The following is a 13,576-nucleotide window of genomic DNA, read 5'->3' on the forward strand; positions in this document are numbered from 1 at the left end:
CGAAAAAACTGAGGACTCCCAATAGTGGCAGGGGTTATATAGGGAGCCTTAGGGCGTGCCAGTGTCCATCACCTATCAGTGGCCCTATAACCCACATAGTAAGTACTATGGCTCTGTTTCCCCTGATGTAAGAAAAGAAAAATCCACGGTTTGGTTGTTGGAAATTCCAATCGTGTATACGCGGCATAAGAGTTGTCAACAGGTCAAACGGCAGGGCCACAATTTTAAGGGGCAGCCTACTGCCACAAATTGCAGAACCTGTGTAATGTGCAAATAAGGATCTTTGATGTCCATTGATTCCAGGAAATTTTCTGCTGGAGAGGTGTTATCAAAGACTGGAACAATAAAGCCTTCAAACTTTTGTCCAAGGCATCCCTAATACCGGGATCTCATCTACTGGGCATGTAAGAGTCTTTTTAGTGAATACACCCTCCATGGGGCATTGCTGAGCAAACTTATGGCACAAAGTAAGGCTGAGCCATGTTAGTGTACAAAACATTCATTAAATGAGAATGTACAGTGAAGGTTTGTGAATGCAATGGCAGATGCCATGATCCAAATCCTACAACTTTTTGAGTGGAGAACTTGAGAAGCAGGAAACTTTAAAACGAGTCAAAAGAATTTCCATGAGAAAACTCAGTCTATTTGGGTCTCAAACCCCGATCTTTAGATCCTTCAGGAGTAGATTCCTGGAACGAGTATTCTACTGTGTCCTCTGCTACCAGAATGTACCCATCTTCCTCTACCTCATCCTCCATTAATAAGAAAATGGGAGGAGAGAGGGAACTCTTCCGTTTGCAACTAAGGAAGTTGAGACCTGAAAGTATTCTGGAAAGCTGCTGTTGAGCTGTGTGCTAGCAGATGAAAATTTCTTCCTTGGCACAGTCATCCCCTACCTCACTACTGTCAAGGAGAGATTGGCCTGTTGTCATGTATATCAGGACCCTTGCTGCACACAGTGGCCCAAGTCATTGTGTGCTGGTTGATTGCCCAATCTACATGTGCCAGTGCTCCACCATCCCCACAAGCAAAGGTGTGTGTGTGGCCTCTAATGTTTGCTGTAACCAGATGTTCCACAAGGAAGGTACTGTGTGACCTCTAATCCCACAAGGAAGCTCTGCTTGCCTGCTGTGACCTGTAGTTCTACCAGCAAGGTTGCCTTACAAAGACAATTTTTGCTCTCCGCCATCAACTTCTCTTACCACTGCTGACAGTACTGCAGTGCCTGTGTAGCAGCGACCTCTAGTTCAAACTCTGCTGCTCTCACAGGTGTTCCAAGATGGCCACCAAAATGTAAAAGACAAGTAATAAAAAAAAATTCCTATGGCCAGCACAATCCTTGTCCTGTCCCTGGAGCAGGTTAAGCTTTTACCAGCAGGGCAACCACAAGACCCTCAGCTATTCCATCCACAGGACCCCCTAGGGGGTCCAATCTTCACCCATGGCAGCAGGCTTTTGCCACAGGAGCCTTCAGGGACCTAATTTCTCAGTTGTGAATTACTGCCCTGGACCTGTATAGCACCTTACTGTCCAAAAGGCAATAAAACATTGCACAGGGTCCTGTTCCACAGGGTACAGTGCTGACTGGCAACATTACAGGCTGTTCTCGCATCCTGCAATGCAGCGTTAGGGTATCCTTCCCCTGAACTTTAATAAGGCATAGGATATGGATCCGGAAAAAAAACAGGAGACAATTGTTAAGAAGTTAGCTATTTTTATGCAGATCTGCACAGACATGATCATCGCCTTCAGAAAATAGCAAAAAAAAAAAAAAGGAAGTCCTTCCTAATGAGGAGGAGTTATGCCCATAATGGGACTTCCTGTCTTTTTTTTTTCAGTGTTCAATCACCTGACGTTGGCAGCACAGCCCTATTCACAATGAATATAAAGCCTTTTTGTGTCTGGTGATGCACTACAAATAAATTGTTTATTTAAATTCTCCTTCAATGTTACTGGGTATTCTTTGCAAAGGGAATTTTCTGTTTCACAAAGGTACCGTATATACTAGAGTATAGGCCGACCCGAATATAAGCCGAGGCCCCCAATTTACCCCCAAAAAAACTGGCAAACTTATTGACTCGTGTATAAGCCGAGGGTGAGACATGCCTGTCCATCCCTGTGTGTGTGTCCGTCCATCCCTGTGTGTCTGTCCATCCCTGTGTGTCCGTCCATCCCTGTGTGTCCGTCCATCCATCCCTGTGTGTGTGTGTGTGTGTCCATCCATCCATCCATCCCTGTGTGTGTGTGTGTCCATCCATCCCTGTGTGTGTGTGTGTCCATCCATCCATCCATCCCTGTGTGTGTGTGTGTCCATCCATCCATCCATCCCTGTGTGTGTGTGTGTCCATCCATCCATCCATCCCTGTGTGTGTGTGTCTCCATCCATCCATCCCTGTGTGTGTGTGTCTCCATCCATCCATCCCTGTGTGTGTGTGTCTCCATCCATCCATCCATCCCTGTGTGTGTGTGTCCATGTGTGTGTGTGTGTGTGTGTGTGTGTGTCCAGCCTACCTGTGTCCCGAGCCCGTGCCTTGCCTCCTTGCCTCCGTCCCGTGCCGTGCCGTGCCTTGCCTCCGTCCCGTGCCGTGCCTTGCCTCCGTCCCGTGTCGTGCCTTGCCTCCATCCCGTGTCGTGCCTTGCCTCCGTCCCGTGCCTTGCCAGGATCGCCGCTCTTCGTCGGCGCCTCGGCGGCCATTCTATCCTTCAAACGCCGCGCCTCCGCCTTCGCCTGTGATAGGCGGAACACTGAATTTCCCAGCAGCCTGTGTTCCGCCTATCACGGACATCGTCTCATCCTCGTCCGTAGTACGAGGATGAGACGATGTCCGTGATAGGCGGAACACAGGCTGCTGGGAAATTCAGTGTTCCGCCTATCACAGGCGAAGGCGGAGGCGGAGGCGCGGCGTTTGAAGGATAGAATGTCCGCTGTCTGTCTGCTCGACACGCTGATCGAGCAGGCAGACAGCGATGACTCGAGTATAAGCCGAGGGGGGCACTTTCAGCCTCAAAAAAGAGGCTGAAAATCTCGGCTTATACTCGAGTATATACGGTAAGTGGAAATTCGCTTTGCAAGTGTTACATGCTCTAATCCTTTAGTAAATTGACCCCCTGGGTTTAAAGCCAGCATAGCGACATAATCTTAACCACTTACAGATCGGACCATTATACTGGTCAAAGACCAGACCACTTTTTGCGATTCGGCACTGCGTCTCTTTAACTGACAATTGCGCGGTCCCAAACAAAATTGACGTCCTTTTTTTCACACAAATAGCTTTCTTTTGGTGGTATTTGATCACCCCTGCAGTTTTTATTTTTTGCGCTATAAACAAAAATAGAGCAACAATTTTGAAAAAAAAAAACATTATTTTTTACTTTTTGTTATAAGAAATATCCCCCAAAAATATATAAAAAACATTTTTTTCCCTCAGTTTAGGCCGATACGTATTCTACATATTTTTGGTAAAAAAAAAAAAATCGCAATAAGCGTTTGATTGGTTTGCGCAAAAGTTATAGCATTTACAAAATCGGGATAGTTTTATGGCATTTTTATTAATAATTTTTAATTATTTTTTTTTTACTAGTAATGGCGGCGATCAGCGATTTTTATTGTGACTGCGACATTATGGCGGATACATCGGACATTTCTGACACATTTTTGGGACCATTGTCATTTATATAGCAATCACTGCTATATAAATGCAGTGATTCTTGAGTAAATGACACTGGCAGTGAATGGGTTAACCAGTGGGTGGCAGTGTAGGGGTTAAGTGTTCCTAGGGGTGTGTTACTAACTGTGGGGGGCTGGGCTTTCATTTAGTGAACACTGATCTCTGCTCTAATCACATGGAGCAGAGATCAGTGTCACTAGTTGCTAGGCAGAATGGGGAAATGCTGTTTACAACGGCATTTCCTCCATTCAGCCGCCCCGTGAGACGATCGCGGGTATGCCCGTGGCGATCTAGTCCGCGGAACCCACGACCAGTCTCGCGGGGGTCCCGACCAGCCCGCGAGCACGCAGCCGGTGGCACGCTCGCGATGGCAGGGCGGCATTGAAGATTGGACGTACGTGTACGCCAATATGCCTGTCCGTGCCATTCTGCCGACGTACAACGGCGTGCGCTGGTCGGGAACCAGTTAATGCAACATTAGCTTCTGCAATTTATTGTTAAGGATATGAAGTTAACATAATTTCTATGCTGACAACCCTCAAATCTCTCTCTCTACCCCTCAGCTCACTACATCATTCTCCTCGCGCATCACAAAATTATTAACAGTCTGGATGTCACAACACTTCCTCAAACTCAACCTGTTCAAAACCGAACTCATAATATTTCCTCCCCTAAAATCCTGAAGATTAATGGCACAACTATCAACCCATCCTCGCGCACCAGGGTGCTAGGTGTTATAATGGACTCTGAATTCTCCTTTTGGCCCCACAGCCAATCACTTTCTAAAGCTTAACGCTTCCGCCTCCACTACCACCACATCTCCAAAATACACCCCTTACTTCCAATAACAAAACAAAGCTCCCGATTCACTCCCTGGTTATCTCTTGCCCCGACTACTGAAACTCTCTTCTCATTGGCTTACCTTTAGATAGGCTCTCCCCTATTAAGTCCATCATGAATGTTGCTGCAAGACTCATCCACCTTACAATCTGTCTGCTAGCCCTCTCTGCCAATCCCTCCAATAGCTGCCACTCACCCAACAAATTAAATTCAAAATACTAAAAAAACAGTAACCAACCAAAACATTCCCTTTGTTCCTCCCAAGATCTCCTGTTCTCTAGTTTTCTTGTCATCTCCTCCTATGCTCGCCTCCAGGACCTGAGTGTCTTTCATTCTTTGGAATTCCCTAACCCAATCTGTCTATCTCTTACTCTACTCACTTTTAGGCTATCCCTGAAAAAGTTTATTTTCAGAGAAGCCTACTGTGCCTACACCTAACAACTGTACTTTTATTTTCTCCATCAGCTCATCCCCCACAGCAATTACCTTTTCTATCACTTGACCCTCCCTTTTAGGATTGTAAGCTCTAATGAGCAAAGCCCTCTGTACTGAATTGTATTGCAACTGGACTGTTTGTCCTAACATCGTAAAGCACTGCGCAAACTGTTGGTGCTATATAAATCTTGTATAGTAATAATATAAAATTGACTAATATGTTATAGTAACCTACTGCACTGCTATACATATAGTATGAAGAGTACATGTTTCGGACCCAACAAGGCTCCTTCATCGGATACAAGAAGCATAAAACAGCCTAATGCAAACATGAATTTAAATCATATTCTCAATTGACTGGGAATAAGATACAGCTGACATGCATTCACACATCCAAAATATGGTAACTATTCCTTAAAAATTCCTCCAATGTCTTTAGAATTTTACTCATACTTTATTTGAGCTGTTCGAATTTATTCCACAAAGTCAGTTCAATCGAGTTCAACTCATTGTGAGCAATCAATAAGTAAAAAGAGAATAAGTGAAATGCAGAAGAAAACGAAAGCAAGGTTATATCCAGAAACTGAAATAATATTTGAGAGGACCACAAAGGGAGCCCATGAATATAGGACAGAGGAGATACAGTGACAGGAAGATTTTCTTTGTATTTCTATTTTATTCTGGGGCACACAGGATTTTCTCCATTATAAAAAGACATTGGAGGATTTTAATAACTATTTACCCTGATATTGTGCAATTCCAACATCAAGCTTTGCAGTCATTTGGAAGGGTAGATCTCTCCATGACAGGGCTGTTTATAAAGGTGAAATAATTGATAGACCCATTACATTTATGGGACCCAAGAATTCTGGGTAATTTCCATGTTTAACATGCACACAATTCTCTAGTGTGAGCAAAGGCACCGCTTTTACACAACCTCATACTGGGAGAAATATTTGCATTAAAGGTTTTTACATGTGTTAAAGCTCATTTGTAGTCTACATCAATTGCCCCTGTGTTATGTAGGGGAGACTACACCTAAAATAAAAGACAGAATTTCACAACATAGGTTATCAACATAGGTCACCATTGCACCCCGCTGTTGTCAATCACAGCCAGTGAGGAAGGAGCAGGGAGCAGTGCGGTGTCATGCTGTGTGTGTCAATGGAGACGCACAGTGTGGCTCAGGAGTGAGCCTGCACAAGTGACCACATAGCTTTCTTTAGTAGGCACTCGACAGGGAGGAAGAGCACCAATGGACCAGAGGGGATACAAATACAAATGTTTCCACCATCTTGATGCAGTGTGGGAAGACAATGTTATTCATAATAATGTCTGAACAGACCCAAAAACAATTTGGCAAGTATAACAGTTCAAATATATGCATTTTAAACATGAAGTAGCGGCTTTATTGAAAATCCATGTTAAGAGGCTGAAATTAATGAAGTATGGACAGATTATATACAAAATTTACAGTACCATGATCGTGTAACATATGAGGTCTGATGTGATCAGTTCAAAATGTACAGTTAGGTCCATATATATTTGGACACAGGCACCATTTTATTTTTTTCCCCAGGTATTTACCAAAATGTTTTAAAGCTATAGTTGTACAATAGATATGGGCTGAAAGTGCACACTCTCAGGTTTAATTGGAGGGTATATACATCCAAATTGGATGAAGGGTTTAGGAACTACAGCCCTTAAGAATAGCCATCCCCCTTTTTCAAGGGACCAGAAGTAATTGGAAAATGCAATCAAAAGCGGTTTCATGGCCAGGTGTGGGCTGCTACATTGTTATTTCTTCATCAATTAAGCAGGCAAATGGTCTGGAGTTGATTCTAAGTGTATTTGCATTTGGAATCTATTGCCATGAACCTACCATGTGTTCAAAGGAACTGTCCATGCAAGTCAAAAAGGCTGTTGTAAGGCTTCAAAAATTAAAGAAATCAATCAGAGAGATAGCAGCAACATTGGGACTGGCCAAATCAACACTTTGGTACATGCTGAGGAAAGAAGAATGCAATGGTGAGCTCAGCAACATAAAAAGGCCTGGACATCCACGGAAAACAACAGTGGGGGATAATCATAGGATCCTTTCTATGGTAAAGTAAAATTCACAATTCCCATTCACAATATCCAGACAAGTGAAGGACACTCTCCAGGAGGTGGGCATATCATAATCAGTGTCTACATCAAAAGAGGACCTCACAAGAGCAAATACAGAGGTTTCACCACAGGGGGCAAATCATTCATAAGCCTAAAGAATAGAAAAGCCAGATTAGACTTTGCCAAAAAAAATATCGAAAAAAGCCAGACTAGTTCTGAAAAAACATTCTTCAGATGGATGAAACTAAGATTAATCTGTACCAGAATGATGGGATGAAAAAAAGTGTGGAGAAGGCTTGGAACAGCTTGTGATCCAAAGCATACCTCATCTGTAAGACATGCTGGAGGCAGTGTGATGGCATGGGCATGCATGGCTTCCAGTGGCACTGGGACATAGGTGTTTATTGATGACGTGACAGAAGCTGTTTGGATGGCGCTTCACAGTACGGATGGACAAGGATTCAAAAAACACTGAAAAAGCAGCCCAGGAGCTTTTGAAGGAAAAGAATTGGAAAATTCTGCAATGGCCAAGTCAATCACCTGTTTTCAACCCAATAGAGCATGCATTTCACTTGCTGAAGGCAAAACTAAAAGGCAGAAAGACCCACAAACAGTGAATAACTGAAGACAGCTGCATTAAGAGCCTGGCAAAGCATCAGAAAGGAGGAAACCCAGTCTTTGGTATTGTCCATGGGTTCCAGACATCAGACAGTCATTGCCAGTAAGGGATTCTCAACAAAATGATAAAAATTTACAAAATAATCATTTGTCTAATTACATTTGAACCCCTGAAAATGGGGGGACTGTGTATAAAATGGTTGCAGTTCCTAAAATGTATACTTGATATTTATGTTCAACCCCTTGAATTAAAGCTGAAAGTCTGCATTACAAATTAATTTGGATCGTTTCCCTGAAAAGGCACCACTAAATGCCAAGCAGCAGATAAAAAGTAAAATAAAGACTTGCCATGTTCAGAGAGTTATAAAACAATTGATCAAGTGCAGCATTATGGGGAGGGGATAGAACTACTATCAGATGTTTATATTGCTGTCCGCATCCCCAGTTTTGGACTACCATGAAGATGAAATACATCAATGTATATACATAAATCACCATTACAAAGTTTATGGATAGGAAACTAAATTCCCAAACAAATTTTCTTTACTAAACAAATACTTTCCAGGAGTTGAGATTACAAACTTCTAAAATAAAAGCTAAAAAAGCTAAAAAAGCTAAAAAAAAAAAAAAAAAAAAATTACCTCATGTTTCCAGTAACAAAACCAGAAATCAAAAATAAGACAACACATTTTTGTGTTTACAGATATTCCCCTGATCTTAATCTCTTCAATCACAAATTAGTATGAGAAAACATACCTGGTTTCCCTTCTTGATCTATAGAAGTATGTTTGAGTGTTGGTTGTTTTTCTAAAAACAGTGGATGAAGCCATGATGGTTCAATCTTTCCCATATGGAAACCTCCAAGGCAAATGCTGTTATTGGCCACATCTAAACCAAGCTTTTTTAACAGTAAGCTTATATTCTCATTATTGCCATTTTTAATGCTGATCTGAAGGGCATTCTGTACATCCTGCTCACGAACTCCATGATTTAACAAAAGTTCAACCATTTTAGGACTGGTACCTTTTTCACAAGCCTATTGAGACAAAAATATGAAAAATAGTGTGTAAATATAAACATTAGCTCATGAAATATATAATAAAAAAAATTATAATGTCTCTTGGATCAAAGGTGTATCTAGTATGCTGTACCTATTACCCTGGCAGTGCGCTCCCATTTTTGAAAGTTCTTGACCCAGTTTATGTACAAGGGTCGGTACCATAATTTTCCTAAATTTCCCAATTGAATCATATCTATTTCAGTAAACAAATGTATTTGTAATTAGCTACAGATGTTCCGTGCAACTACATTTTATTTCAGATATGGTAAACGTACGTATTTCCTGTCTTCCCACTTCTGATTAACCACTTATTAAAGTGATTGTAAAGTTTTGTTATTTTTAAAAGAAAAAACTAACTGTCATACTTACCTCCACTGTGCAGTACGTTATGCAAAGAGTGGCCCCGATCCTTGACTTCTGGGGTCCCCTGATGGCGCTGGTAGCTCCTCCCCGCATCATATAAACCCCTAGGAGAAGATTTCTCCTGGGGAGTTACCTTGCATGCGTGCACATCAGTCCAGCATTTGCTTCCATAGATGCAGAATTCCGGACCCGGCGCCCGTGTCATTGGATTTGATTGACAGCAGTGGGAGCCAATGGCTGGGCTGCTATCAATCTATCCAATCAAGAGCCAAGTCAACGAGCAAAGGGGAAGAGCGAGTCTCCAGCATGGGAATTACGGGGCTCAGGTGAGTAAAATGGGGGGGGGCTGGTCAGTGACAGAAGTTTTTTCACCTTAATGCATAGGATGCATTAAGGTGAAAAAACACAAGGGTTAACAACCCTTTTAACTGTACAACCCTTCCCCATGCCCAGCTTTCTTTTTTGCAGTTCTATTTTTTTTTTATAGAAAATGTTACATCAGAAAGAAGAAAACACACACACACACTTAAATCTACTGTAACATTGTAAATGCTATTGTAATATATCATTACAGTATACAATATAATAAATTCAAAAATACAGAAATAGATTTTTGCATATTTGCCGGTCTAGGGCTTCTAGGTCATGGAAGGGGTAAAGATGAAGTTTGGGAAATAAAAAAATAAACATTCACTCACCCAAATGAGTCAAATTATTTTCTGTAAAATGCCAGTCATCAGTCAGATGGGCTTAGAACAGCAGGTCTGGCCTGTTGAGAAGTGGCCAGGGTTCACCCTCCTTGTAGTCTGCATATGTCTGTGTACCTGGTTCTTCTTGGCCAGTTTAGTGCAATCTGAATAATTTTTTTTCCTCATGCTCTATCTTCTTTAATAGATACAGTAAAATTTGCACAAGGGGGTGGGGGGCGAGGGCAATAGAATAGACTGAACTGAGAACAGGGGATTACCAAAGCATCCGATTCAATCTCTAGGGGATCCTTGTCGTGGCCACAGAGGTAGTTTGCTGTTGAATCTGAAGGTCGTGATGTCCACATCTATGATCCCCCATTTCTGACATATCAGGGTGAAGATGTCTGGGTGAAGAGCACCATTCCACTTGATCTGGGTGGTGACAGCTGAGATAAACTGCTTTCTAGTGGTCTACTCCTGGAATGTGGACCTCATGGACAATGGGTTGCTCTCCATGAGATTTGGCTTGCTTCTTTCAAGGCTGCTTGAATCCTGGTGCCCCCTTGATGAATGATGTAGGCCATGGCATTGCCTAACTGCACCCAATTGGGTGTCCTTGCCGAAGAAGGTCCAGTATTGCAGAGCTATTATTTTTGCTCTGAGCTCAAGGATGTTGAGGAGCTTGGCTTCTACTGGTAAACATGTTCCAAGGACCATAAGGGACAGGAACACTCATCCGCAGTACTGAAAGTCTGGCGTCTGTTATCAATTCCCAGTGATAAGGAAGGAAAGACTTTCTAATTGTTGTGGCTAGGCTTAAGATCCAACAAGTTAGGGAATTCCTTGCTTGGTAGGACAGGAGCATGAGAAGGAGCATGCTTCTTCCAGATCAACAAGATGTTGTATTGGAGAGGTCTTGAATGAAATTGGAAGAATGGTACAGCTTCAAAGGAGACTACCCTGAGGCCTAGAACTCCCACGTACATTGTTTTTTTTTTAACTCCTGTCAGATCACAGTAAAGAAGAATTTAGAGCCTATAAACGGTGATGCCAACTTTTTCTGTTTGTAACGAGGCGAGCGCCCATGCAGAATCCAGTACCTGAAGCAACATTATCTGGGTACGGCTCCCAAGATTTTACTGAGGTTGCATCGATACACTTCAATTTAATTTGCCATTAGAGATTTAAAGAATAAAGAGTTAATTGAAGAATCCAAAGATAAAATAAACTAGTTAAAGAGGTATTAAACTCAAAATCAAAAATGAAATAAGTTGCTGCTTAACAATCATTAGATGCGATGGCTGTATACTTTTTTTTTTCAGTCTTTTTCCCCTCTGTTTTCACCTGGAGATTTGGTCAGTAATACACCTCCTGTAATAGAGTGCCCCCACTCTGGATGAAGAAGGGGCACACGGGGGACATTTGGACAGCAGCATTGTCAGTGTGGGGGAAGAGAATGTAAGAGGGACTAGCAGATTTAGATACACTAACAAATTGAAGCCAGACTTCAGCTAACACGTTATAAGCAGTTACAGCAAACCGTTTTTTCCTTTTAGGATAAAGGTTTTACATGAGCTGATCATTGTAAAAACTCATGCCAGTGTTAGATGATTTCTCTTATCTCTGTAAAATGATACATCTGGAAGAGATCATCTTTTTAAAAACAGACCCGCCAGCTGATTTACCAGATGAAAATACAAGAAAGCAAGCCTAAAAAAGAAAACCAATGTAAGCATCTCATCTAAGAATTAGTAACCTGCAATATAATAAATATATTTGCTTTTGGGATTAATACTGCTTTAAGCTAACAGTGATTTCTCATTAAGAGGTCCATCACCTTAAAAAACTAGCAAAAAAGCGAGGACTCACATATTGGGATAGGCTTATAGGGAAGGCATGTGCTTTTTAGCCCAACACCTGAAGACACGAGCCTATAACCCAGGGTCAATGAACATTTATTGTAAGACCTTACTGTGTGATTAAAATATAGATTTTAGTTGACCCTAGCTTAATTTTAGAGTAATGACCCTTAAATATCAAGCAAACTATTACACAACACATCAATATGAGTACCTGAATGAGCAGGGACGTATGTTTGGTCTTTTTGTTCACATCTGCCCCCAACAAAAGCAAGCTTTCAGCTATTGCTAAATGATTTTCAGCACATGCCTTTACAAGCAAATTGTTTTTCAAGTCTTCTTCCAAAGTCATTTCAGCAAAACATTGATAACACAAAATCTGCAACTAAATCATAAAGAACATAAGTATAAAGCAAACTGAAAAGCAAAAAGTTATACATTTGCAGAATTACTAGTTCTGTTCAATAAGAATTCTTCTGTTATGCAATTTTATTTAAGCTAATGTTTAATGTAAGTTTTCAAATCAATGTGTATGCTTCTGTGCAGCCCTATGGATACTAGGCCCATACACATTTGGCATTCTAGCAATTTATTAAAAGTTGTTCCCATAGCATAATGTGATGGTAGAGGGCCTCCCTGAGGCCAAATCAGAAAAAAATCAAGTCAGCACATGTACAGGGACCAGGATAGGAGGAGAAGGGATAGCAAAATGTCACTGTATTAACACTCTGTGGTGGTTGCTAACTATGACTTAAGCCAGTTTGTACTGTATTTTTTTTAGGGGAAAAAAATCCCTTTTAGGTTAAACAAGAAGGTATGACTTTAGCCAACTTCACAGTTTCCTCCAAAGCATTAACAATTCATGGATTGATTTGATCTATGGCCTGGACATAGCCTTGAACAACTTCCCAACTGATGTATGCATATATACATCCTCAGGAAGTGGTGGCGAAAATCAGGATCATGGCTGCAGCTGATATTCTTTAGAGCCGGTGATGAAGTTTCTTGTAAAATTAGTCCAAGTGGCTAATCAGTGGTCTGATCACATTTATGAACAGCTCCCAACATCCTTCCCCTCAACACGGGTGCCGCCATTTCCCGACTCCCCATCACACCCCTGATGACGTCAGATGTTGCTGACGAAACATGTCACTTCCAGTGTTTGGAGCGTTGATGGAGCGCAAAGAGGCAGTTTGAGTTTCCATTTGTATTCTGCGATACGCCTACTCGAATTTTAGTTATGTTAAAGTAATTTTTAATAAACTTTTGATAATACTACACTATGAGAGATTCTCTACATTTATCACTGGTCAGGGAGTTTTATACCAAGTCTCTTAAAGGTGCACCTCTCTTATAGATACAGTAAGATCAAATCTGACAGGACACCAGTGGGGAACAAGAAATCCAGCAGATACATATGGAGGCATCTAACATAAGCAAGTGCAGTGTGTGTGTGTGTGTGTGTCTGTCGGGTAGAGAAATTTTTTTTTTTTTGGTGGTGCTTTTTTCCTTCACAAAATGGATGAACCCATTGGCACAGAGCACTTTAAAATTATGGACTTTAATGCATTTAAATTTAGGTTATGTGATATATTTTTGTTTGTTGAACATAATGAGTTGTCTATAGTTGAGAGAGGGCTTCTATTATCTCTATACAAAATTAATACAAGCCAAAAATCATGTGAAATTGTTACTTTCTGACTCCGTCTGTTTGCCAAGCACAGGGAAATCTGATAGAAAAGCACAGTGTCAAACTCTTCTAGATCCAAAAGCTTTGCAAAGCTATGTGACAACTTTATCAGTGTTATGGCTGTCCGAAATCCCTACAAAAAAAATAGAAAGGAAAAAATATATTATTCTGCATAAAAAAAAAAAGAAAAAAAAATTATCCTTAAAGTGGACGGCAAGTCAAAACCTAGCTAAGCCTAAATAGAC

General features: G+C 41.4%; 1 protein-coding gene across 3 annotated transcripts in view; it reads right to left on the reverse strand.

The window, feature by feature from the left end:
- The window catches only part of LRRK2 (leucine rich repeat kinase 2), a 474,491-nt gene that overhangs the window by 290,706 nt on the left and 170,209 nt on the right, over positions 1 to 13,576 (reverse strand). For all 3 annotated transcript variants that reach the window (XM_077468371.1, XM_077468370.1, XM_077468372.1), the window contains 3 exons: positions 13,336 to 13,464; positions 11,856 to 12,026; positions 8,427 to 8,706 (listed from right to left, as the gene is read on the reverse strand). In XM_077468371.1, coding sequence (XP_077324497.1) covers positions 8,427 to 8,706; positions 11,856 to 12,026; positions 13,336 to 13,464 — 580 coding nt within the window. The remainder of the gene's footprint in view (positions 1 to 8,426; positions 8,707 to 11,855; positions 12,027 to 13,335; positions 13,465 to 13,576) is intronic.

Source organism: Lithobates pipiens, unplaced genomic scaffold (assembly GCF_037356315.1).
Source record: "Lithobates pipiens isolate NorthernLeopardFrog02 unplaced genomic scaffold, aLitPip1_a1.2 Scaffold_8, whole genome shotgun sequence".
Lineage (NCBI taxonomy): Eukaryota > Metazoa > Chordata > Amphibia > Anura > Ranidae > Lithobates > Lithobates pipiens.